A 27,137-nucleotide genomic window follows, 5' to 3' on the forward strand; every position below is an offset into this window, starting at 1 on the left:
CCAGGCACACTGAGAGGATAGCGTTCAATGTGGCCACCCTGGGAGGGGCTCCAGTCATTTTGGGAATGAGCTGGCTAGCGTTGCATGACCCGCTAGTGGGCTGGCATCAGAGAGTGGTCTCCTTTGGGTCAGCACATTGTCTGGAACACTGCAGAGAGGGAAAGGTGCCAGAAGGGGCAAAAGCCTCTCTAGCAGGGACGGAAGTGGCGGACAAAGGGAAGGTGCCCAAACAATACGCTGACCTGAGCAAGGTCTTCAGTGAAAGGGAAGCAGATAAATTACCACCGCACAGAGACTTTGACTGCCAAATTAAGCTGGTCCCTGGGGCCCAGCTCCCCGTGGGCAAGCTGTACGCCATGTCAGACAGGGAAATGCAGGAGTTAAGGGACTTTATTGATAAAAACCTGAAGAGGGGCTTCATCAGAGAGTCCAGAGCGGTGGGGGGGAGCCCAGTGTTTTTTGTGGACAAAAAAAACACGGATAAACCGAGATTGGTCGTGGACTACCGGGCCCTAAATGCCGTGTCAGAACCAGTGACTTTCCCCATGCCCAGGATTGATGACATTTTGACCAGGGTGAGGAAGGGAAAGATATTCACGAAACTGGACCTGAGAGGAGCATACAACCTGATACGAATAAAGAAGGGGGATGAATGGAAAACCACCATGTTCACCCCTTTGGGGGCGTTTGAATATCTCGTTATGCCATTCGGATTACAATCAGGCTCCGCCTGTTTTCAATCGCTCATGAACCACGTACTGGGACCTTTACTCTACAAGAATTGCGTGGCCTTTCTCGATGACGTGCTGATATATTCAGAGAATGAGGAGCAGCATGTAAAGGATGTTAGGGAAGTGCTGAGCCAGCTGCAAGCAAACCAGTTGTGGGTGAAATTGGAGAAGTGTCAGTTCCACACCAAGGAGGTGGAATTCCTGGGGTACCGCTTATCAGACAAGGGATTAGCCATGGATCCAGGCAAGGTCCAGGCGGTGCTGGAATGGAAGACACCGAAAACGAAAAAAGATGTGCAAAGGTTCTTAGGGTTTGGGAACTTTTACCGTAAATTCATCAAGAACTTTGCCCACTTAACGGCTCCCATCACGGACTGTCTAAGCAGCAAGAAGAAATTCGTTTGGACGGCGGAGGCGGAGCATGCTTTTGAGGAATTGAAAAGGGCATTCGCTTCGGAAGAACAGCTCCTGCATGTGGATTTACAAAAACCCATGAGAGTGGAAACTGATGCCTCAGACCGGGCGGTGGGGGCGGTGCTGCTTCAGCCAGGGAGCAATAAGTCGGAATGGAGACCGTGTGCCTTCTTTTCGCGTAAGCTGAACAAATCCGAGAGGAACTACACGGTATATGACCGAGAACTACTCGCCATTCACGAAGCGTTCCGGAGATGGAGACACTTACTAATTGGCGCACAACATAAGGTGCAAGTGTGTACGGACCACAAGAATTTGGAGTATTGGAGAACGGCACGGGTGCTCAACCAACGACAAGTGAGATGGGCCCAGGAGTTCTCCAAATTCCATTTTGAAATTTGCTATGTGCCAGGTCCAGAAAACATCAGAGCGGACGCTCTCTCTCGCAAACCTGAATATTTGGAGGGGGAGGGAACGCCGGAAGAGAGACATATTATCCCAGAGGACCACTGGGTGTGTGGTGCGGCCTGGGTGGGGCAAAGAGAACTGGTAGAGCCCTCACAGCCCTTCTGTAGTGAAGTTGGGAAACCTTGGTATGTTAAACGTTGGTTCATGCAGGAGTGAGGCATTGTGGGAGAGTTAAAACTGTGGCCTTCTGGGGAATGTGTATCTGGTCTCTTTAATTGTAAAACTCTCTGTCTTTAGAAGTGTGAATCAAATTGGATCCTGACTTTGGGCAGGAAGAGATGTTATCTGATTTGCAGATCCTGGCACAGCTGGGGGGTTGAATGTGGATTGGGTGCGAAAAGGTGCAAGAGGCAATTAAGTAATTTACAGCTCAAAAGCCTGGTACATGTCAAAGCGGGGAGCCTTTAGATCTCAAGGTCTGTAAGACTAAACAAAGTTCAGCTGTGCTGGGCTCCTGTCAATCAGGAGATATTGTCTCATCATACAACCATTGGTAAATTGGTACCGTTAATTGAGCTAAAGAAATTATTGGTCCCTAACCTGGTTTCTGGGACGCAGGTGGCGCTGTGGGTTAAACCATAGAGCAAAAAACTCATTCCACTATGAACTATGGTTCCCATGAGTTTGCAGTTGCTCCTAGGAGGCCTTTTCATGGCCATCTCTTTCCTGATAAGAGCTCCCATGCCATGATAAATGCTAGCCCAGGGGAAACTGGGAAGAGACAGTTCAGTTTCATCTTGACTTCTTCTTCGATTCAAATAGGCCAAGGGTTTGACTCAGTAACACTTCTGATGTGCACTCACTTTCTCAATATCTAGCAGCAGAGCGACTTTGTGAAATGCATGTTTCAAGGCACCGGTCAGCTGAATTCTTGTCGTCAAAAATTAATCAAGCTCTGGAGGAACTGATTCCATCAGAAAAAGCCACCAAAGGGTAATTTCTGTACTTATATAATTGACTGAAGCCACAATTTTAGCTACAGCTTTAGCAATGTTTTCCCCCTCTCGACTAACCCTTCCAATCCAAAACAAATGTAAAATCTATTGATCTTAAAACAATACAAGTCAGTTCCCAAGCTCTCCTGCTTAAATCAAAAACACTTTAGCACTAATTTAACAAGTGTCTGGAGGTGGTTGGAGGATGGATGGTAGCTAACAGATTGAGGTTGAATCCTGACAAGACAGAAGTACTGTTTTGGGGGGACAGGGGGCAGGCTGGTTTGGACAACTACCTGGTCCTGAATGGGGTAACTGTGCCCCTGAAGGACCAGGTGTGCAGCATGGAGGTCATATTGGACTCAAAGCTGTCCATGGAAGCGCAGGTCAATTCTGTGTCCAGGGCAGCTGTCTACCAGCTCCATCTGGTACGCAGGATGAGACCCTACCTATCTGCAGACTGTCTCACTGAATGATGCATACCTGGTTATCTCCTGTTTGGACTACTGCAATGCACTCTATGTGGGGCTACCTTTGAAGGTGACCCAGAAACAACAATTAATCCAGAATGTGGCAGCTAGACTGGTGACTGGGAGTGGTCACTGAGACCACCAGTCCTGAAAGACCTACATTGGCTCCCAGTACGTTTCCGAGCACAATTCAAAGTGTTGGTGCTGACCTTGAAAGCCCTAGGTGGCCTTGGCCCAGTATACCTGAGAGTGAAACAGAAGCAGAGAGTGATGGTTGGCTGGGGGTAGACAGCAAACCAAGGGAGGGAGACAGGAAGGCATTTGGGTGGGCAGTGGTGGGGAGAAAATATTGAGGGGTTGTGTCCCCAGAAGAAAATTATTGGGGGGTTGGCCTAAGGACCCTGGTTGGCATTTATGGTAAGGGAGCAGTCTGTATCCTAACTACGTTCAAATTCTCCTCTCCCCACCTTCTGTTGCCTAAATAAAATAAATGTTTCTGCCACAGGTCATTGGAAAGATCCACAATCTCTAGTGATGAGATGATCTGCAAGGGAAGAAAACAATTAATGGAAATTCTTGAAGCGGATATTGAACTTTTTTTAGACGTGCTATGCTTTTGCTATGTCATCACTCTGAAAGAATACAGAGACATTTTCAAAATGTGGAAAATTTTAAAGAGGAAAAGTAAAAAATTGCTGAGTATAATCCAGGAAAGAGGGGAGCAAGCTTGTTGCAGGTTCCTGGAATGCATAGAAATTGTACGTCCAGGTTCAGTTCTGATTTTGCTGTGTGCAAGGCATGGTGAGTTTGACTTAAACTTCAAGGGCAGTTCAACTTACCTCCTCCTTGCAACAGTCATGTCAGGCAAATAACTGTCTTCCTTTTACAGGTTTGGATCAAACTCCAATCAAGGCAGCTGGCCAAATACAGCCACAGCGGGAAGAAAGCAGGAAGCTGGAGAACCCAGCAGGTCCTTGGGAAAGTGTCCTGTGTGGCCGGCATCTCAGGGAGGTAAGAGCCTGACCTCTATTGATGTGCATTTTTCACTCACAGGAATAAGGTACACATTGATATTTTTAACATGAAGCCACTGAATTTAAATTTCTAGTTCCCTAAGGATAGCATTTATCCCATCCTTGGTAATTATTTACATATTTGCTAATGGCTGGTAGCAGGAAATAAAGCTGCATCTAACCAGGTGGTTCCTGTGGGAATGTTGTGGGTAGCAGGAGAGGATATATTGATTTAATATTATCCTTCCTAACTCACACTAGTGCGTTGATTCATACAGCAGAGTGCATTCCCCTCTTTACACAGCAGGAAGCTAGTTGCAGATTCATTAGAATCTCTTAAGTTCTGTTATTCATGGCAAGACCCCTTTGATTCCCTCGTAAAAGAATAAAGACACAACAGTCTTCTTTTAAAAGTAATAAGAAGTTTACTCACATTCAGTTCACAGTTGGATCCCTGAAGGCAGGCTTTAGCTTAGAGTTACAGAAGAGGGTTTGAGTTCATCCCATATGAGAACTCATCCCACATGCTGCTGCTGAGAGCCAGCAGTGCAGTCCAAGAGAAGAAAAGGCATCAAAAGAGGGAAGGTGGCTGCGTGACTGGACATTTTGTTAGGTCTGGAAGGGTCACACCCACCTACCTGGTCACATGCAAAGGAAGGATGTTCCAGACCAGGTGTAACAGGAAGTTCAACTGGCAGGACCAACATTCCCCTGCATGTCCACCCTAGGCAAACATGAAATGTTGTATTCGACTGCTTATGTTACATCCCACAGCTCCTTGTGCTAATAACTCATGGTGAGTGTCAGTGCAATGCACACTTATCACACTGTTTCCATTTAGTCAGGAATCATCTTGCCTTGCTCTTATTTTACGGTCCAGTTGATGTCACATTTCAAATCCTCCCATATTTTCCACTGCTAAGATGCTTTCCATCTAAAAAGACCATTGCACTTCTGCACAACTGTAATGATGTGATTCCAGTTTACTGTGGAATCTTCTTGTGTCACATTAGTTTTAAAGGGGCCCACTTGATGTGGTCATCCATCTGCTATCCTCCTATATTTTTCAGTGTTGTAAACATTTTTTATTAACACGCATTCAACTCATGATAGGCATCTTCAGATGCCACTGTGTGGACACCTGTCTCCAGAAAATAATTCTCTGAGTGCATCTTGACTCCTGGTTACATGCATATGTTCTAAATTCCAGGATACTGCTTTGCTGTTATCCCTACTTATCTGGATGATGAATATTATTGAATGTGTTTCAGTGTAATGAGATCTTACAATGAGAAGGGAAAATGTTGTATTAAACATACATTTAAAAAATAATGCTATTATCAGCAGTTAAGTAACACACTGTACTTCAGGAATCAGTCTAGGTTAATCTACTGTGGCCAAAATGAATACAAAGCACAGCAGGTGAAGAAGAAGCTGTAGCAGTGTGTAGTTGTGGCTTTGAGTTCAAGCAGTGCCCCTTGGTGTGGTCACAGGGGTGTTAGAAACAGACAAGAATGCTGCCTTTTCAGATGGGATCCACATTCTGGCATCCACATAAATGATTCCAGTTTCATTATAGGATCTTCCAGAAAAAATAAAACCAGAGGTGGTTTCGGACTCAGAAAGGGGCAACGAAGCACACAGGTGAGTGACCTCTCCATCAGACATTTAAAAACCTTTTCCATTCAGGGAACGGTTTTTACATTTAATTGTTCCACAGAGCACATCTGGTTTCTGTGGGTCTCACAGTCATCAGATATGGTGGTGCTCCCTAAAACACACACAGAGTACATCTACAGTATGTTCTGCACGTTGCAATGAACAGTTGGCCATGGTGGGCAAATTCTCTCTGGAGGAAGCTTACCCACCAATCCTGATCTCTTCATTGAGGAACTCCTGGGTCCCTTAAATACAGCTGGAAAATCATTAGCTTGGAGCATTGCTGTTGCTTATTATTTCCAGGAGGGTGAAAAATATGGAACTCTGGATTTTTTGAGGAATTGTTGTTTCTCCTCCTTAAATAAATTTTTATTGATTTAAGTCATATTCCACCTTTCTCCCAAGGACTTCAAGGTGACATGCATGGTTTTCCTCTCTGCATTTTACCCTCACAAGAACCCTATGAGGTACTTTAGGCTATGAGGCAGTGACTGGCCCAAGGAGCTTCTTGAAGGAAGGGAGTTGTCTCCTTACCTCCCTCCCTCCTGCCATTTCCTAAGCTTTCTTGCCACTCCCCTAAAATCTTTTTTTTTTGTTCTTTCCTACTAGAAAAAGAACCATTCATGCCATTTTTTTCAGTTGAGGTATTGGAGTTGTGTTTCCACATCTCTAAGCCAATTCTCACATAAAGGAGTATAGGTGTGCATAGTTCTCTTGTTAGTCTTGAGTAGCTTTCTGCATTCTTTGATATTTCATGGTCAGATGTTCTCAAGTGCAACTTGACCATCTCATTTTATGTGAGAGGATCCAGACCAGGGGCCCTCTGAGGACAAAAGACAACTGGGACCAAGGCAGGTACAGAACTGACCTGCTTGTTTTTCTTTTCTTCTTCTTTTTTGAATTTGCATTTTATTTAACATTCTTATATTACATTGGTAAATGTTGGCATATTACATTACAGGACTTACTGTAATATAAATTCCAACATGTATACAAAAATTATATACAAATTTTATATACCTAGTGTCAGGGAACTGCCATCTGAGACTAAGGAGGTGAAAGGGCTCATGGAGGGTGAGAGAGACCATTCAGCGGAGGAGGGGACCAGCAGGGGGAGAAGTGGAGTTCCAAGGGAAAGTGAGTCGGAGGGAGGGCTCAGAGACACTTCAAGCGGGAGCAGCGGGGAGATTTCAGGACCTCCTGTAGGGACACCCACTCCTCGGCGGAAACTGTCACGCCGAGAGTCCAGAAGACGCGTTTCCGTTAAGGAGCTTTTATGCTGGAAGAAGTTCCGTAAACGCCCACTGTCCGATTCAACGAGCGATTGATGGAGTCATGTTTAAGGAGCTCCATCACAGACAGAGGTTTGGGGTCTTAGCCAAACTCTGAGGGATTAGGATTTTACGCACAAGCAGCTCATCATCCCATCACAGCAATCGGACAGTCCCTGAAAGCAGCTTGTGCAGAGAGGCATCATGAGTAACCCAGCCGGAGCCGGAGGAGCAGCAGGAGCTGGAGAGGGTCCAAGCCTGGAAGAAAGGTACAGAGTGTTGGAACTCCAGCTAGCAATGCAAACGGCGAGGCTAGAAGAAAGGAGGGCGCAGGATGCAGAAAAGGCAAAAGGCGCTACACTAGCAAGAAAGATGCCAGGAATGGTGCAGAAGTTTGGGGGGGACCCCAGGAACTACCAAGCCTTTAGGACAGAGATGCAGTATGCTCTCGAACTGCAGTTTAATGACTTTCCCGACGAGGCATCGAGAGTGGCGTTTGTGATTGGCCATCTCGAAGGAGGGGCGAGAGATTGGGTCAGACCCCTGATGGCAGGGAATAGTGACATGCTGAAGGACGCGAGGAAGTTTTTTCGCGCCATGGATTTGATGTTTTCCAGCGAGATTGAACAGGGGCTGGTGCGCAGACAATTGATGGCGTGCAAACAGGGGAGCCGATCGGTTCGTGAGTACTGGACTGAGTTTACAATGTTGATACATAGATTGGGTTGGGACCTTTCGGCGGAACCCATTCAAATGCTCTTTGAAGAGGGGCTTTCTTCGGCGGTGAAAGATGAACTTTCCCGGGCGCCCAGGGCGGAGTCTATGGACCAGCTGACCAAATCAGCGCTGACCATTGGAGCACGCCAAGAGGCAAGAGCCTTGGAGAAGCGGGAGGGGAAAGGAGAGCGTTGGAGGGATTTCCGCATTCCAGAGATTCCAGAACCAAGTTTCCCGCCAGGAGAGCCGATGGAAGTTGGAACAGCGCGCGCGCGCGCAGTTTCAAATCCCAGTGAAGGGAGGAAGAAGGAGGGAAAGAGCGCCAAGAAATGTTATCTCTGCCAGCAGCCAGGTCACTTTGCCAGAGTCTGCCCGCAAAGAAAGGAATGGCAAGGGATGGCGGGAGCTGTTGGGGGGAAGGAGGAGGAAGTCCAGGAGCCAGTAAAAGCCAACGCCTGTCTGCCTCTGTCAGGGCACTGCAGACAGGCCAAGGAGCAGTAAAAGTGCCCACTCCGGAACCTCCAAGACCAGCCCTAGTAATAGAGGTGTTGCTAGAGCTGGCAAACGGATACCCACTAAAGACTAAGGCGCTGCTGGACTCAGGCAGCTCCTGTAATTTTATGAGCAAGGAGTTTGCAGCTGAACACCAGATACAGACACTCCCTTTAAGCAACCCCCTGCAGGTCACCACGATCGATGGGAGGGAGCTGCTGGGAGGAGAAGTCAGCCTACAAACCGTCCCAATGGTTATGAGGGTGGCCAGGCACACTGAGAGGATAGCGTTCAATGTGGCCACCCTGGGAGGGGCTCCAGTCATTTTGGGAATGAGCTGGCTAGCGTTGCATGACCCGCTAGTGGGCTGGCATCAGAGAGTGGTCTCCTTTGGGTCAGCACATTGTCTGGAACACTGCAGAGAGGGAAAGGTGCCAGAAGGGGCAAAAGCCTCTCTAGCAGGGACGGAAGTGGCGGACAAAGGGAAGGTGCCCAAACAATACGCTGACCTGAGCAAGGTCTTCAGTGAAAGGGAAGCAGATAAATTACCACCGCACAGAGACTTTGACTGCCAAATTAAGCTGGTCCCTGGGGCCCAGCTCCCCGTGGGCAAGCTGTACGCCATGTCAGACAGGGAAATGCAGGAGTTAAGGGACTTTATTGATAAAAACCTGAAGAGGGGCTTCATCAGAGAGTCCAGAGCGGTGGGGGGGAGCCCAGTGTTTTTTGTGGACAAAAAAAACACGGATAAACCGAGATTGGTCGTGGACTACCGGGCCCTAAATGCCGTGTCAGAACCAGTGACTTTCCCCATGCCCAGGATTGATGACATTTTGACCAGGGTGAGGAAGGGAAAGATATTCACGAAACTGGACCTGAGAGGAGCATACAACCTGATACGAATAAAGAAGGGGGATGAATGGAAAACCACCATGTTCACCCCTTTGGGGGCGTTTGAATATCTCGTTATGCCATTCGGATTACAATCAGGCTCCGCCTGTTTTCAATCGCTCATGAACCACGTACTGGGACCTTTACTCTACAAGAATTGCGTGGCCTTTCTCGATGACGTGCTGATATATTCAGAGAATGAGGAGCAGCATGTAAAGGATGTTAGGGAAGTGCTGAGCCAGCTGCAAGCAAACCAGTTGTGGGTGAAATTGGAGAAGTGTCAGTTCCACACCAAGGAGGTGGAATTCCTGGGGTACCGCTTATCAGACAAGGGATTAGCCATGGATCCAGGCAAGGTCCAGGCGGTGCTGGAATGGAAGACACCGAAAACAAAAAAAGATGTGCAAAGGTTCTTAGGGTTTGGGAACTTTTACCGTAAATTCATCAAGAACTTTGCCCACTTAACGGCTCCCATCACGGACTGTCTAAGCAGCAAGAAGAAATTCGTTTGGACGGCGGAGGCGGAGCATGCTTTTGAGGAATTGAAAAGGGCATTCGCTTCGGAAGAACAGCTCCTGCATGTGGATTTACAAAAACCCATGAGAGTGGAAACTGATGCCTCAGACCGGGCGGTGGGGGCGGTGCTGCTTCAGCCAGGGAGCAATAAGTCGGAATGGAGACCGTGTGCCTTCTTTTCGCGTAAGCTGAACAAATCCGAGAGGAACTACACGGTATATGACCGAGAACTACTCGCCATTCACGAAGCGTTCCGGAGATGGAGACACTTACTAATTGGCGCACAACATAAGGTGCAAGTGTGTACGGACCACAAGAATTTGGAGTATTGGAGAACGGCACGGGTGCTCAACCAACGACAAGTGAGATGGGCCCAGGAGTTCTCCAAATTCCATTTTGAAATTTGCTATGTGCCAGGTCCAGAAAACATCAGAGCGGACGCTCTCTCTCGCAAACCTGAATATTTGGAGGGGGAGGGAACGCCGGAAGAGAGACATATTATCCCAGAGGACCACTGGGTGTGTGGTGCGGCCTGGGTGGGGCAAAGAGAACTGGTAGAGGGAACGGTAAATGATGAGTACGCCCAGGACAAGCTCAGAGGTCTAAGGAGAGAGGGAGGAGACCCCGGGGGTTTTGAAGAAAGAAACGGGGCATTGTATTACAGAGGGGCGCTATATATACCCGAAGGGGAATTGAGGGGGAGAGTACTCAAACAGCTGCACGACAATCCCACAGCGGGGCATTTTGGGCAACACAAGACCATGTGGTTGGTGACCAGGGAGTTTTGGTGGCCCAAGGTGAGGGAGGATGTACGGGAGTATGTGAGAAGGTGTGACCAATGCCAGAGAGCCAAAGGAGAAAGGCGGGCACCAGCGGGGTTATTAGAACCGTTACCCACACCAGAACGACCGTGGGAGGCGGTGTCGATAGATTTTATGACTGATCTGCCCAAATCCCAGGGGGAAACCGCCATACTAGTCGTAGTAGACCTGTTAACTAAGATGGGTCACTTTGTAGCTTGCTCACATGCAGTCACGGCGGAAGAAACAGCGAAATTGTTTGTAGAACATATTTTCAGACTGCATGGCGCCCCCTTGAGGGTGGTTTCCGACAGAGGGAAACAGTTCACGTCCAGATTCTGGAGGAAACTTATGGGCTTATTGCACGTAGAGGTCAACTTTTCGACTGCCAGGCACCCTGAGACCAATGGGCAGGCGGAGAGAGCAAACGGTATTCTCCAACAATACCTGAGGTGTTATGTCAATGACAGAGAGAACGATTGGGTCGAAAAGTTGGCACTAGCGGAATTTGCTTACAATAATGCTGAGAATGTGTCCACCGGGATGAGCCCCTTTTTGGCTAATTATGGGTGCCACCCCAGGGCGTTTCCAGGGGAAGGAGGGGAAAGATGGAGTGTTCCGGCCGCGGAACTTTTTGTAGAAGAAATGGAAGCGATCCATCGTCAACTCCAACTCAACTTAGAAAGGGCCAAGGAAGAATATAAGAGGCAGGCAGACAAGAGCAGAAGGGAAGGTGAAACAATTAGGGTGGGGAGTCGGGTCTGGCTATCAACCCAAGGGTTGCCGTTCAAGGGGGGTTGCAAGAAATTGAGACCCAAAAGATTGGGACCATTTGAGGTCATCCAACAGGTCAACCCAGTGGCGTTCAGACTCCGGTTACCGAACCACATGAAACTGCACCCAGTATTCCACAGGTCATTACTGTCACCATACAGGGGGGAAGGTGAAGGGGTATCCACACGGGGGCCAGCCATAGAAGAAAGGGAAAGCCGCAACCATGTGGCGGAAATCATCGACTCCAGGTGGAAGGGTAATCAGGTGGAGTATTTGGTCGCGTGGGAAGGGGAACCGGAGTCGGAAAACACCTGGGTGAAGGCAGAGGAGGTCCGTGACGAGATCTTGATCGAAACGTTCCACCAAAGGTTCCCCAGGAAACCTCAGCCAGTAGCGAGGTTTCGGAGGGAGTACTTTGGCACCACCGACGATGAGGAGGAACTGGAGGGATTCAGGGAATCGGAGTTGGAAGGAGGAACAGACTCCGATGAGGAGGAGTACTTGGAAACCGGAGACAGCAAAAGGTGGAGGGAAGTGTTCGAAACTTCGGAAGATGAGGGAGGTTCCTTCAGGGGTTTTGCTCCCTCGCCTCCCGCAGAGGAGGGGAGGGAAGGGGGTGAAGGGGGCCCTGGAGGGGAGGTGGATGTCAGGGAACTGCCATCTGAGACTAAGGAGGTGAAAGGGCTCATGGAGGGTGAGAGAGACCATTCAGCGGAGGAGGGGACCAGCAGGGGGAGAAGTGGAGTTCCAAGGGAAAGTGAGTCGGAGGGAGGGCTCAGAGACACTTCAAGCGGGAGCAGCGGGGAGATTTCAGGACCTCCTGTAGGGACACCCACTCCTCGGCGGAAACTGTCACGCCGAGAGTCCAGAAGACGCATTTCCGTTAAGGAGCTTTTATGCTGGAAGAAGTTCCGTAAACGCCCACTGTCCGATTCAACGAGCGATTGATGGAGTCATGTTTAAGGAGCTCCATCACAGACAGAGGTTTGGGGTCTTAGCCAAACTCTGAGGGATTAGGATTTTACGCACAAGCAGCTCATCATCCCATCACACCTAGAAAGAAAATGAAACAAAAAAAGAAAGAACAAAGAGAAAAAACAAAAACAAATTCCCCCCCAAAAAATCATATACATACCAACACACTAGACTTCCTGTCTATTCCGTTGTATATTCCTTTTTTTACAAATGAATTTACTCTTATTATTGTATATTTCTTTACATTTTATCTAATACATTCCTACATCAATATGTGCTTTTAGTCTTACTTCTCAACTCATTCTCGCTCCAACGTCAATCAAATGCTAGCATAGATAGCGAACCATTACTGTATTTTTGAACATATGTTTTATACCTATCCCACTTTTACATAAATTTTTGTTTTGAATTGCCTCTCAGGGTATTTGTTGACTGCGCCATTTCAGCAAATTCTTGTAGCTTGTAATGCCAGTCCGTTATTGTCGGGGCTTCTTGTTCCTTCCACCCCTTGGCCACCAAAGTCCGAGCTGCGGCTGTTGCATATAAGAATACCTTCCTAAAAGCTGTCGAGATCTCCCTGCCAACAATGCTTAACAGAAATGCCTCTGGTCTTTTAAAAAAAGTTATTCCAAACATTTTTTTCAACTCCTCGTAAATTAAGTCCCGGAATACTTTGATCTTCCTACATGTCCACCACATATGATTTTGTTGTTGTTGTTGTTTAGTCGTTTAGTCGTGTCCGACTCTTCGTGACCCCATGGACCAGAGCACGCCAGGCACCTCTGTCCTCCACTACCTCCCGCAGTTTGGTCAAACTCATGCTGCTAACCTCGAAAACACTATCCAACCATCTCATCCTCTGTCGCCCCCTTCTCCTTGTGCCCTCCATCTTTCCCAGCATCAGTGTCTTCTCCAGGGAGTCTTCTCTTCTCATGAGGTGGCCAAAGTACTGGAGCCTCAGCTTCACGATCTGTCCTTCCAGTGAGCACTCAGGGCTGATTTCATTAAGAATGGATGCGTTTGATCTTCTTGCAGTCCATGGGACTCTCAAGAGTCTTCTCCAGCACCATAATTCAAAACCACATATGATACATGTCGCTATTACTCCCACCCTACCTCCAACAAGTATTTGCTAAATTTTTATACATCTTCGATAGTCTTGAGGGGGTGAGGTACCATCTGTTCTGCATCTTTAACATATTTTCTTTGATGTTATAACACGCTGTAAATTTCATATTTGTTCTCCAAAACTCTTCCCATTTGGCCATCATTATTGGACATCCAATGTCCTGTGCCCATCTAATCATTGTTGCCTTAACCACCACCTCCTTAACTTTCCATTCCAGGAGGAGTCGATATATTCTCGAAATTACGGTACCCCAATTTTATTATTTATTAATTCTGTTTAGAGGGCTGATTATCAAATCCAATCTTTTTATCTTGTTTAAATATTTTGTATATTTGATGGTATTCCAACCAACCAGAAAGCTGGTCTTTTATCTCCTCATATTTTCTAAATTTAAATTGGCCGTCCTCTTCTAACAATAAAGAATTATATGTTATCCAGTCTCCTTTCATGTTCTTATTTTTTACCATGTTTGATTCGACTGGCGATATCCAATATAGAGTCTTCTATATTTTCCCCAAACTCTAAACAGGGCATTTCTTACTATGTGGTTTGTAAAGTTCTTATGTACTCTATACTTATCATAATTTCCAGTTCACAGTTGGATCCCTGAAGGCAGGCTTAAGCTTGTAGTTACAGAACAGAATTTGAGTTCATCCCATATGGGAATGAGCCCCTTGTGCTGCTGGCTGAGAGCCAGCAGACAGCAAAATACATCCGTATCAGCATCAAAAGAAGAAGAACAAAAAGAAGAGGGGGGTGGAGATGGCTGCATGAATAGCCCTTTTATGGGGTCTCCCAGGGCCACACCCATCTACCTGGTCACATGCAGGGGGAGGAAGCTCCAGACCAGGTATGACAGGAAGTCCTCCTGGCTGGAGTAACACCCCCCTCCGCATGTCCACTCTGGGCAAACAGGAAGTGTTGTACTTGACTGCTTATGTTACATCCCACATAACCTACCCTGGGAGCTAATAGTAAAGCCTGGGTAAAATCAATCAATCAATCAATCAATCAATCAATGTACATACATGTTTCAGGCTTTTCACCAGAACTTTCCTATTTAAATAACATGCAACAAGCTGATACAGCTACCACAGCCCAAACTAGATGTGATAGTGGCTGTTTCCCTTATTAGAACCAGCTCCTCCCCATCACTTTAAAACAGTGTGCTTTTTGGTCCAGTGGTTAGAGCTAAATGGGTACATGGGTTACAGAACTCTTACCATGGTTACTGAGTATGATAAATTTCCCTGACATTCTAGTATCATCAACACACAGGTAAACAGAAGATTAGTAGTTTCTTTCACCAGCTTGCTTTGCTCTGTTTTAAGACACCATTTTAAAAACAGCTCAGTATAAGAAAAAAACACCTTTTTTATTTATTGGGTGGCCTCATAGCAGTTGATCTTCAGTTGTGCTTCACCAAGAGATATCCTTCTATCAATTTTTTACCTCCTTAAATCAGCATGTGAAGCATCTCCTGCCAAAATATCAATTAGACCAGTGGAGGAAGTTATCCCGATTCATGTTCAACCTGATTCCCCTTTCATCTTTCCTTTTTGCCATTCAGAGTGGGCTTCACTGAGGCTGACTTCTTCTGTTGCTGTGACACAGATCTCATATGTGAGGTGAGAAAGGTCAGTACTGCATGCCTCTAAGGTCTGCACCCCAGTTGACCTAATGAGAACATCAGCCTTGTGTAGTTGTGGGTTTGGCTTTAAGCAGTGCTCCTTGGTGTGGCTGCAGGGGTCTTAGACAAGAATGCTCTGTTTTCAGATAGGACAAAAGGTCTGGCAGCCATATTAATGATTGCTGTGTTACAGGATCTTCCAGAAAAAATGAGACCAGAAGTGTTTTGGGACTCAGAAAAGGGCCATGAAAAATACAGGTGAGTGATCGTTTTGAACTGTTTCCTTTTGGGATTCAGAGACCATGGAACACATTTGGTATATGTTGATCTCATAGTCATCACACATGGTGGTGTTTTCTAAAATGTATCCAATTACACTAGAGACCTGCACATTGCAATGAAAGATCAGTCATGATGGGCAAGTTCTCACTGATATCTTCAATGAGGAGCTCCTAGGTTTCCTGGAACACAGTTGGGGGGGGGACATTATTTTGGAGCAATTCTGTTGCACATATCCAGTTGTTTATCCACTTTGAAGATATGGGTAGCATCATAGACTATAACCATAGAATCGTAGAGGACCATGAGAGTTATCAAGTCCACCTAGTTTTTTTACTCACAGGGCAACCTCACAGCAAACATGCTTCTCCATGGCATAATGTTGAGTGTGTAGAATGATGCTTGCCCAGGAGGTTTCCTTTCCTAAAAGTTTCAACTTCTAATTCAGTATATGAAACATCTCCTGCAAAAAATATACCATATTTTTCTATGTATTGGATGAGGTTTTTTGACACAAAAATATGTTAAAAAACTGGGGTCATCCAATACACGGATAGTGGCATGGGGGGAGATGCTGCTGTGCATGGGGAGCGATCTGGGGGCGCTGGCTGGTGGCGTGCAGCTTCTCCCAATGCCACAGCGAGCAGGGAGTGATCTGGGGGCACTGGCTGGCTGGAGCACAACTCCCCCTGGTGCTGCTGCACGAGGGAAACACTCCGTACCTGCTCACAGGAAATGATCTAGGGAGTGTTTCCTGCCTGCAGCTGCATGTGGGGGAGAGACTCAACAACTTTGGGCCATCTCCCCTCATTTTCTCAAAACTGAGTCCCCCAAAATGGGGGGGCGTCCCTTATACACAGGGGCATCTAATAGATGGGAAAGTATGGTAAATTAGAACAATAGAAATTCTCTTTATCCATGTTCAACCTACTTCCCCTTTTGTCTTTCCCTTTGTGGCATTCAGAGTGCGCTTCACAAAGGCTGGCTCCTTCTATTGTTTAGATACTGATCTCATATGTGAGGTGAAAGAAGCTGTGACCGTAACATACCACTTTGATTCGTGGCCTAAGCACCTGGAAGGACAGACCACAGAGGAGTGGCATGTTGCTGGCCCTCTGCTCAACATTCAAGTGGATCCAGTGGAGGCTGTGTCAGCCGTTCACTTCCCTCATTTTTTGTGTCTTGAAGGTATGCTAGGAAACAAAGGCTTCCAATAGTATGACCAAAACAGGTAGAATCCTTAGCAAGAATAATGGATCAGGAATGCTATGGGGCCAGCAGTGTTGGTTCTATGGATCAATAGTGCTCACTTACCTATCTTTTGTACTTGGTTTCAATTTTGCAATTTTAACTCTGCTATTTATTTCCTATGATTTCTATATTTTCTTTGTGAGCTGCCTTGAGAGGACATTGCCTGTAAGGAGACCAGGGGGGGAAACCTTAGATTATGACGATGATGATGATGACAACAACACAATACATGCCTGCATTAACAGGGAGGGTGATGAGTTTTGTCACCCAGACTCAAATTCACCCTTTCCCACTTGTAACAGGTTTCTTTATTATTCCTTTGTGCTCCTTTTCAGGTGAAGACAGTTCCCAAGTCCATATTGCTCACTTTGTTGAAGAAGGGATGGTAGTGGAGAGGCCAGACAGAGTGGGACCATATCATGTTGTGTTGGAAAATCCTACCTTCTCTCCCCGTGGAGCCATTTTCAGAAAGTCATGGTTTAAGCGAAAGATTAAGGTCCACACTGTGGCACTGCTCTATCAAATGCTTCGATTCAAGGCACCAACATTTCACCTATACCTCCTACCCAATGACTCTTCTGTGAGAAAGGTAATCAGGATTCTCCAACTGATTGGTATTCCAGACAGCCTGGATCATTTGCCTGAACATAGGAAGCCTGACAGAGTAGCTATGCAAAATTATGCATCAGAGTGTGTCATGGTTCATGAACTAATTTACCAAACTGCTCGTCAACATCAACATGCCCCTAGAGAGATTAGTAGTTGCCCTTCACTTAGTTACTTTGGTTTGCACCAGTAGTGATGTTTAAAAGTGACATTTCCAGTGCTAGGCAACCTCCTTTCCAGAGGGCAAATGCCATGCCTAGTTCCATAGACAACAGCATTGTCACTGAATTGTGAAAACAAAATATCCTTATGCTACTATTTCTAAGTACACTCAGCCTTCTCTGAAGTTAATGGAGATTCCTTCAAAATAAATGTATTTAGCAATGAAGAAATTCATCTTACTTTGTTTAGGAATTGGTTTGGTATTTACTAGGAGCTTTCTCCAAGAACTCATGAGGGAAATGTTGCTTCTGGTTTGCAAAGTTGACACATGAGGGATAAGTTGCCTTCTCAATTTCAACTGCTCCTCAGAATACTGTCCTATGTTTTGATCAAAGTGTAATGCCTTCTATGGTTTCCTGGGTTGTCTCATCAGGAGAGGTGGCTGTATTGTTAAGTATAATTGTTTAATTGTACATTGAAATGGAAAATAACTCTGTATGTGTAGTACTAAAAGCGCAACATGTTATGGAAACTTCTACTGAGCTGCAGAGTGCCTAACAGTTAATGATTAGTGAGAATGTATCTCTACCACTCTGTCACAAGGTGTTTAACTTAGATCACGAGGTATTCCGTTACAGGTCTCCATTTTGGTTGTGTGAATTAGCTCTTTGTCTGAAGCACCAAAGAGAAAGGATGTATGATTCTCTCTCTAGAATGAAGCCTCAGGCTAATGGAGGCTGGAGTGGGAGAGGTAGAGCTTTCAGCTCTGAATGAAGATGTTTATATTTCTAAGATATTTTTACCTGTGCTGGGATCAGCACATGATATTATTATGCAACTATAATGTAACATTGTTGTTGAAAGTTTATTTTAGATCAAGTTCTGATAGTAAAGATTTTGAAACATATTTTCACACTGAGCAATTTTTATTTCGTCCTCTCACTTCCAAATGCACAATATTCATAGCCTCAATATTTATGTGCTGTGAGAATGCCAAAGGAGAGGTAGGGATCCAGTTTTTAGCAGCTTGGTGCCCTCTTTGTATGTCTCAAAAGTAACATTGTTTGTCCATCACAGGCAGTCGATGAACATGAAGTAAATTGTCCTTCACATAGAATAGAGAAACCCCCTTGGACCCTGAGGCCTGTGACGATTGGCTCTCGCTTCTTTGTGGAGACGAATAATGTCACTGTCTGTCCTGAGGTGAGAAACAAAGAAGAAAGGTTTTGCCGGGGGAGAACCCAGAATGGGAGAAACTATACCAGGATCTTTCTCTAACCTTTAATTTGACTCCCTTAGAACTGGGTGCTATACTAAGCCCTATTCACATCTACAGAGGTTTCATTCTTCCCCACAGGAACTGGAGTTTCAATACCTGGATGCAGAGAAGCTGCAGCAGTACCTAGAACTGTCTGCTGAGCAAATGCAAGACAAGTTCAACTTCTGTCTGATAGAGAAGCACACAAATAAGCTTGTTTGGAAGGCCCATGTGAAACAAGGTGAGGAGTTTTTTCAGTGAAGGACCACAATCTGGATTGTGGCTTGGGAGGCAGGATGAAAAAGGACCACTAGTCACATTCCCTGTCTGACTGTCTCTTTCCTGTTCTCTTTCAGAGGAGTTAAATTCAAATGAGATGAATTCAACACAAGGTCAGCAGGTTTTAATGACTTATTTCCTTTTGCTTAACTTGTATCCCTCTCTCCCTCCCAATGGGAGCACAAAAGTGGCTGGTGATATGGTACTATATGCATGGTACAGCAACGGGAATTGTAACATTCTGAAATAGAGATGAGTTGACTTGGCTTTATGGACTTTTTTGGTGTCACATGAAGATAACAATAAGAATAAACAGCTTCCAATAAATTAAAACATCAAACACAGTAAAACATCACACAGTAAAAACTTCCCTATACATCATCGGATTTCTGAAGATCATGACATATTGGGGGTCATCATGTGGGGTGGTCAGCCACAGTAGGCTTCTAGCAGTGCACCATACATTTAAAGTCCGCTTTATATCACCTCAAGAGTCATGGAGAATCTTGTGAACTCGATCATTAAGGGTCTCCTTACAACTCCCAGCACAGATAAGAACAGGATTTTTCTGAATAGATTGGTCACTGCAATGCCTGCCAAACTTCCTCTGCAAATTCTTCACATTGGAAGTGCTTCTGCATTTCTGACTTTCTTTCCCAGCCATTGTTTACTTGCTAGTTTTCAACTCCCTTCAGTCACACACCTGGGATCAGAGGCGCCAACTTGGGCCCCAGGTTACATCAACATCAACTGGAAGTCAAATCAGAAGGCCTGGCAGAACCTCGAACGTGATCTCCGAGGCCTTGCGGAGCCTTGGAGATCATATACAAAGCCTTGCGAGACCTCTGACGCAACTTCCAATTTGTACCAGAAGTCGTGTCGGAGCCCACACTGTAGGTGCCAAGCACCACAATTATTTCTGTGGGGGCTGGGCCCCCAGAACCCCTATAGTTGGTGCCTATTTTGGGGAACATGACTGGGGAAGACTGAAGGGCAATTCAGATGATATTTGGAAGTCCTGGGTTCATCTCCCACCATGATCATTCATCTTCTCAAAGGTCCCTGCTTGCCTGGTACATATCCACACTCTCTCTTCTTTCCAGACTCTTGCCTGACCAATGCATCACCCAGAAGAACTGACTCAGGACATGGTGGGGAAAGCAGGTAGGGCTTAACCCTTTCTCTCACACTCCGTTTCCCAAATAAGATCCCGTCCTGCCATTAGGCATAATGAGGCATCTGCGTCTGGCAGGCAGCAGATATTTTTTTGGTGTGTGGGGGTGGTATGTTACTGTTTATTGAAGTCTTATTCACATTTGCCTTAATGAGGTTACAATATCTTTAAATAATAGTTACAGAAAGTTACCTAAGGCTAACTGAAAAAGCTTAGTGCAAATTACTCTTAGTTCCTCCTTCTCAGTCAATCTCATCATGGTGCACTGTAGACTTCAGCTGGTTTGCTTTGAGCCAGTGTGAGATCTCACGAGAGCCACCAGAGCCTGTGTGAGATTCTCCCAGAGCCAAGTAAGCAAGGTGGAGAGCTTAAAAACTCTTTTTGCACAGGGCTTTCCTGTCACAGAAAGCACTTTTTTGCTTTTTGCATTGCTTACTGGGTTCTGGAAAACTCTTGCATGGGCTCTGCATGCGCTCAGTGGGATCTCAGTGGGATCCCACCAAGGCCAAGCACATAAAGCTGCAATTGCATACCCTCCAGTGTTTATCCAATGAAAATAGGGGTGTCAATAATAATAATAATAATAATAATAATAATAATAATAATATCCCACCCATTTGACTGGGTTTCCCCATTCACTCTGAGTGGCTTCTAGCATATATAAAAACATAACAAAACATAAAATATTAAGAAACTTCCCTATACAAGACTGCCTTCAGATGTCTTCAAAAGGTTGGTTAGTAACTTATCTCCTTGGCTTGGGGGTCACATACACACATAAGTGAAATCTGTGTAAGTTGGGAGTTAATAGTACATTCTCACACAGAAACAGATGTGCATGGTGCCTCTCCCACCCCACTCCCTACACTAGTGTGGAGAGGGCTAGACATCTTGCCTTGTACTCTGCATGCAAGCTCCACCCATGCTAGCGCTGTTGCTTTGCAATCTTTAAAGAGTAGGCAGGAGAGTTGCTCTTTAAGGTGTTTTGCTGCTCAGCAATCGAAGATGGCTCTCCAAGCTTTAGAACCCTCTCCGGCTATAGCTCTTCCTGCTCCCTCTGTGCTGATCTAAGTTGCAGAAGTTATAGCAGCACCTCCAAATAGTCTGAAGTCCCTTTGCTGAGCTTCTCTTGTTTTGTGCCTGCTTTTCCCTGCCTCTGGGGGGCAACAATGCAGAGTGATGAAGAAGACCATCAGAGACCACTTGGAGTCCACCCTGGAGAACCTGAGGGAGGATGATCTCAACAGGTTCAAGTTCAAGCTCAATGAGTTCCCTATTGCAGAGCGCTTTGACAACATCCCCCGAGGGCCACTGGAGAAAGCGAATGCCATGGAACTGAGCAGACTCCTGCTGGGATTCTACATGGAGGATTATGCTGTGCAGGTGACGGTTGATGTGCTCAATGCCATCAACTGCAGGGATGAGGCAAAGAGGCTCCTCAGCCTCACTAGGTGATAAAGGAGGAGTCCCAGCTTGTGGAATTTGCTGTGAGGTAGGGCAAATGGAGTGTCACTTGCCCCAGCCCCACACCACCCTGTGAGTGGAGGGAGATTGATTCCAATCATCTCTTCATGGGACCTGTGGGGGTGGAAAATTTTATACCATGGTAAGGTAAAAGGTCAAGAACCCATGGACTGTTAAGTTCAGTCAAAGGAGACTTTGGGGTGTGGCGCTCATCTTGCTTTCAGGCCAAGGGAGCCAGCGTTTGTCCACAGACAGCTTTCCAGGTCATGTGGCCAGCTACTGGTGCCTGGAGGACTGTGGCGAAAGCCAGAGTGCACGGAAACACCATTTACCTTCCCACTGCAGCAATACCAATTTATCTACTTGAACTAATAGAAATTATTATCTAATAAAAATTATTATTAAAAAAAAGTAATTTGGCATTGTTTTAATGAGGCTATTATTGGACTGTAACTGAAATAAACCCTGGGGTGCTCAGGGTAGGAGCTAAGGAATTTTGCAGGCCCCTACCTGGGTCTTGGTAGGCTAAATCTGTGGGATAAATCAGCCTCATATAACTGACATTCATTGTTGTTGTTGGCATCCGTCTGTCCCAAGAGACAATGGAGTGCACCTCTGGGTGTCAAACCACTGTGTTAGCAGCACTGAAGTGACCTTCCCAGGGCACAAGCCTGGTCAGTGTGCATGGAGGTACTGGGCTGCCCAGATGACAAGACACACACCCCTCAGCCTCACTGATGATCTGGGCCCATAACCGATATCAGAACCCCGATATCACAGTCCCCAAACTGAGAAACCTCTCTGGACATCTTCCTTCTGGACGCAGCACAGTATGATAATAGTTCTTCAGTCCCGGTGCTCAGCAACAACACATATCCAAAGACATGTGCACACTCGAACAGCAGAGTAAAACTGGAAGCTGAGGCTGTGAGGTGTGGCATCTAAGTTTATTAACTAATATATACAGGACAAGGAAATCATGGCATCCCTCTCACATCTTCTCCGAGAGAGAGAGAGAGAGAGAGAGAGAGAGAGAGAGAGAGAGAGAGGGAGGGAGAGAAAGTACTGTACAACAGAAGAGATAGGACTGGCTTCCGTTTCCCACACTTTCCAAGCATGGAATGTAAACACAGACATGTGATGTAACAATCACACATCCAGCAATGAGAGAGAATGAAAATCCTGGCAGTGCACAGGAAAGCAGAGCAATACGTTTGGCACCAGCTGGGCTACAGAAGTTGCTGGAAGGAGCCATTCAAGGTGCCATCCAGCCATTTTAGTGACTCCACTCTGGATTTGTGTAGTGTTTACTCCTTAGCCTTTTCTTCTCCTGAATATATCTCACAAGGCAGTGGAGTTTAGGACCAGAGTTTTCCTTTTCCTAGATGGGCTACCCAGGTTTACGAGCCAAATCTACCCTTCGCTTCCCTCTACAGCATGTGCAAAAACTGCCTTCTTGACCATTGGACCCGCTATTGGTCTCATCCGCTCCAGCTGTCAGAACCTGTCTTCACATGCAGGGGAAGTACCTAACTCACTGAGGGTTTGAGACCCATTGGCTACCCTCACCTGGTTTAGCCAGCCAGCCAGTCAAAACTGTTTCCTGGAGTGTGGCGGCTATCGTATGCTTGAAGGAGCCACAAATGAGAGTAGAGTGCAGGGTAGGGACAAAAGATGGACAAACTACCCCCGAAGGAGCGTGATGTGTCGTCCACCAGAGATACTACCCTTCCCCAATACCCCATACACCCCCTTACATGCTTAACACTAATTAATGCATGGAGGGGTTAAGACCATAGAGTAGGCTGTCCTGCCAGGCTTAGCTCCACATATTTCTCTGGTTCGCATTCCCTGCTTTCTCATGCCTCCCCTGTACTACATTATGAGAGGATATGAACCCATTCTTTGAACTTTAGTTTTTTTTATTCCCCCCTTTATTATTTTATTCACATAATATATATTCTTTACAACAAACAACTCCAAAATAAACAGACAACTCCACAATAAAATCATATGTAACAAGACTATAAGTCTCATGTTTTCATTTACACTGATCTCCTCTCCGATACCTTTACTTGATATTTCTTGCTGCTTTCTGCTTTCCTTATAGAATCTTTATGAAAATTTAAATCTCTCAAATCCTATACCAATCTTTAACAATTTCAATTAATCCCTTCACCTCCCTCCCCCACAGCCCAGTACTTCCCTCCACCTGTGTGCATTCTTCTTTACCTATTATTTTTGTTATTGTTGCGTTATTCACTTTATTTGTTATCCCATCCTTAATATATTATTATCCTATCTCCTTGCACCTTTTAAACTTATGCATATTAATTTTTAAGCTCCAGCACCGACTTTTTTCATGTATTCCTTAACGCATTCCCACTCTTTATTAATTTTTTTATTAGAGTAGCCTCTAACTGATGTTGTTAATTTTGCCATCTCCGCGAATTCAAGAAATTTGATTCTCCATTCTAATAATTCTGGTATTTTATCAGTTTTCCAGTTTTTTGCCACTACAATTCTGGCTGCCACCGTTGCATAAAGGAATACATTCCTTTCATCCTTAGGAATGTCACTCAATACTAAACCCAGAAAAAATGCCTCTAGTTTTTTAAAGATTGAACTCCTAAATATCTTTTTAAGCTCTTCATGTATCATAATCCAGAATTGTTTCACCACTTTGCACCCCCACCACATGTGACACATCATCTCCACCTCTGTTTTGCATCTCCAACAGAGATTTGATTTTTTTAATACATTTTTGATAGTTTCACTGGGGTGAGGTACCAGCAGTAAAACATCTTCATTATATTTTCCTTAATCGAATAGCACACTGTAAAATTTATATCAGGTTTCCATAATCTTTCCCATCTGTCTAAATGAATTGTCTGGCCCAGCTCTTGTGACCATTTTATCATTGGTTCTTTTATTACCTCATCTTTCAGTTCCCATTCAAGGAGCAAGCTGTATAATTTCGATATTATTTTCCTCTTTGCTTGCGGAAGTTCACTTTGTAATTTTGATGTTTTTTGTTCAAATCCTATTTTTTTATCTTGGTTGAAGATACGCAATACCTGGTGATATTGTAGGCAGCTGTTACAGCAGTTCTTAACCTCTCCATAGGGTCTTATTGTTATCTCACCGTGCCCTTTTATCAGTAACTGTTGATATGTTGGCCAGCCCTTTTCCATATTTACTCTTTTCACTGCCAATACTTCTAGTGGGGATACCCACCATGGTATCTTAGGTTCTAACAACCATCGGTAATTTGCCCACACTTTATATAGAGACTTCCTGACTATGTGGTTCAGGACTTCCCTGCTTACTGCCACTTTATCGTAAATTAAATAGGCATGCCATCCAAAGCGGTTGTTCCATCCTGCCAAGTCTAGAATCTCTGTTTTGTCAGGCACAACCCAGTCTTTTATCCATCCTAAGCATGCAGCCTGGTAGTAAATTCTCCAATCCGGAAGTCCAAATCCACCTCTCTCTTTGGTGTCTGTTAACAGTTTATATTTTATACGTGGTTTTTTTCCTTGCCATAAAAATCGGGAGGAGAGGAGTTGAACTTTAGTTTTATGCCTACCAATCCAGATAATAAAGTTTGCTGATGCATGAGAGTTTCAGGCATGTTTCTGTAAACAAGATTAAACATTATAAGCAGTATAATGCACTGTAGGGCGGTGATCTCTTCCTTGTTGACAGCAAGGTGGAGAAAGGTTTGGCATGAATTCATACATACATGACCTTTGGGCTTGTGGGTTCCTGCAGAAAATCACCTGGTCGCTTATGCAGCTTGGCATTTGCATGAAACTGCAGGAAGAGTTTTATCTGGTGATTAATCCTATGGTTTCTTTTCTTTTCTTAATTTTTATTGGAATTTTATTTACAACCTAACATAAACCTCCCACTCCCCAATACAGAAATCCACCCTCATTAAACGTGAACATAACATACAATGAGCATAACCTACAACAATACAAACAACCAAATAAAATACTTCCTCTATCCCGTATCTGGCCTCCTTATTTACTTCTTATAAGCTGTTTCCTTTATGAATAATTATTAAGATTTTTCTAATTATAACTTAAATATCCACAAATTGCTAAAAACTGGAAAAAAGAAACTGTGCCAACAAAAAAGGACTGGCAAGACAAACTGTTAGAGTACATTGGACTGGCTAGATTAACAGAGGCAATTAGAGATCACACCAGACAAGAGTTTCAAAAAGCATGGGGGAAATGCAGAGAATACTTCACAAAACAGTGCCCTAAAATACATACCTGGACTTGTTTCGATTAATGTCTGCAGGAGACTTTGTGAATTTATCCTATGGTTTCATGGAGCCAATTCCTGGGGTGAGGAGTTCCCTCACTGGAGGGCTTCAGGCAGAGTCTTGACAGCCACCTGCTGAACAATGCTGTATGGCTAGATTTCCTGCATCAGGCCAGATGGCATACAAAACTCCCTCCAGCTTCATAGGATGCTGAGAATACTCCTCTCTCCCCTCCTCACATCATTTCAGGTAGGATGCAGAAGTCTTGAATTCTTGTCTGAGACCTACCAGGGGACAGGATGTGGGTGCAGAAATGGAATATTAATCACTGGAATAACTGAGCCAGTTACCTATTGTAACACAGAAGGTGCAGCCGCGTGGCTGTTGAATCTGCTTAGAGAGAAGATTTTACCTGTTGCAATCACATGCTTGTATGTTAAAAAATAATAATAATACTTGTTGCGTCACAAAACCTACCAGGGGACTCGGTTAAGGAGTTCCTCCAGCCCTTTGTGTGTCGGGAATTAGTAAGAACATCCCCCAAAGGGGAAAGAAACCTAGCCCTAGGGAGCACAACCAAAGCGTTAGAAGCGGCCGACACGCATCTCAAGCCCACCCCCAAGAAGAATCCTGGGAACCATGGTTTACCTCGCACACGCGTCCCAGCACCCTTAACAAAATACAGCTCCCAGTATTGCTTTTTTTGGGGGGGGGGTTGCTTTAAATTCGCGAAGGACGAGTAGTTTCTTCTCGCACACTCACGCGTTTTCCTGTCCCACCGCCCGGGCGCTCATCCCGGCTTCAGATCCTGCGCAAAGAGAGAGCGAGAGAGCGAATTGGATAATTGCGCTTCGGAGTCCTTCCTCGAGAAACCTCTGGGCCAAGTTCTTCCAGCGCAGGGCTGGGCAGCAGGTGAGCCCGAAAGGTGAAGCGAAACCCCGCCCTCGAGTCTCCTGCAGCTGCCGGAGGGAAGGATCTTTAAAGAGAGTTTCCTCGCCAAAGGGAACAGAAAGAGACGAGGAGAGGAGAGAGAGCCGGCGGCGCTCGGAGCGGGTTTCCCGCTGCTGCCCTCGCTCCAAGCCTTTCTCCTCCGGGGAGTCAGGCGCCGCGAGTTGGCACCCACTTCCCTTGGCAGATTTGGCTTTTTGGGTGGCCGTGGTTTCTGCTGCGCTGGGGCTGGCGGGGAAGGAGCGCGATGTCTAAGAAGATCGTCCTCAATCTCCCGGCTCTCTCCTTCACAGCTCCCCCCAGAAAGGGGGACGACGAGGACAGCATTTTCCCCGCGACGCGGCTGCCCAAAGCGGGTCCCTCGCTCTTTCTGGAGCCGCAGCCTTGGGCGATTCACTGCGCCGCGCTCCTCCTTCTGGGCACCTTGCTGGACTTGCGGGACGAGGACTGGAGGAAATTCAAGGGCGAACTGCTCAGATTCCCGGTCAAGGAGGGCGTCGGAAGAATCCCCAAAAGGTTGCTGAGGGAAGCCGATGCTCGGCAGCTCAGGGA

At 45.7% G+C, this 27,137-nt stretch overlaps 1 protein-coding gene and 1 long non-coding RNA gene across 7 annotated transcripts in view; one reads left to right on the plus strand and one right to left on the minus strand.

Moving 5' to 3' along the window:
• The window catches only part of LOC128399336 (NACHT, LRR and PYD domains-containing protein 1b allele 5-like), a 79,354-nt gene that overhangs the window by 34,744 nt on the left and 17,473 nt on the right, over positions 1 to 27,137 (plus strand). Inside the window, exons 9-12 of one of the 6 annotated variants that reach the window (XM_053360669.1) lie at positions 18,541 to 18,682; positions 18,798 to 18,833; positions 19,824 to 19,884; positions 21,070 to 21,345. The exons of the other annotated variants lie outside the window; for them this stretch is intronic. Of the exons in view, the coding sequence (XP_053216644.1) occupies positions 18,541 to 18,682; positions 18,798 to 18,833; positions 19,824 to 19,884; positions 21,070 to 21,345 (515 nt within the window). The remainder of the gene's footprint in view (positions 1 to 18,540; positions 18,683 to 18,797; positions 18,834 to 19,823; positions 19,885 to 21,069; positions 21,346 to 27,137) is intronic. 6 annotated transcript variants of the gene reach the window in all.
• LOC128399339 (uncharacterized) lies at positions 17,987 to 26,467 on the minus strand. Its single transcript, XR_008327212.1, has 3 exons — positions 26,400 to 26,467; positions 25,645 to 25,921; positions 17,987 to 18,381 (listed from the first exon to the last, which is right to left on the minus strand). It is a non-coding gene; the product is annotated as an uncharacterized LOC128399339 (long non-coding RNA).

The sequence above is a fragment of the Podarcis raffonei genome, chromosome 13 (genome assembly GCF_027172205.1).
Source record: "Podarcis raffonei isolate rPodRaf1 chromosome 13, rPodRaf1.pri, whole genome shotgun sequence".
In the NCBI taxonomy this organism is placed as follows: domain Eukaryota; kingdom Metazoa; phylum Chordata; class Lepidosauria; order Squamata; family Lacertidae; genus Podarcis; species Podarcis raffonei.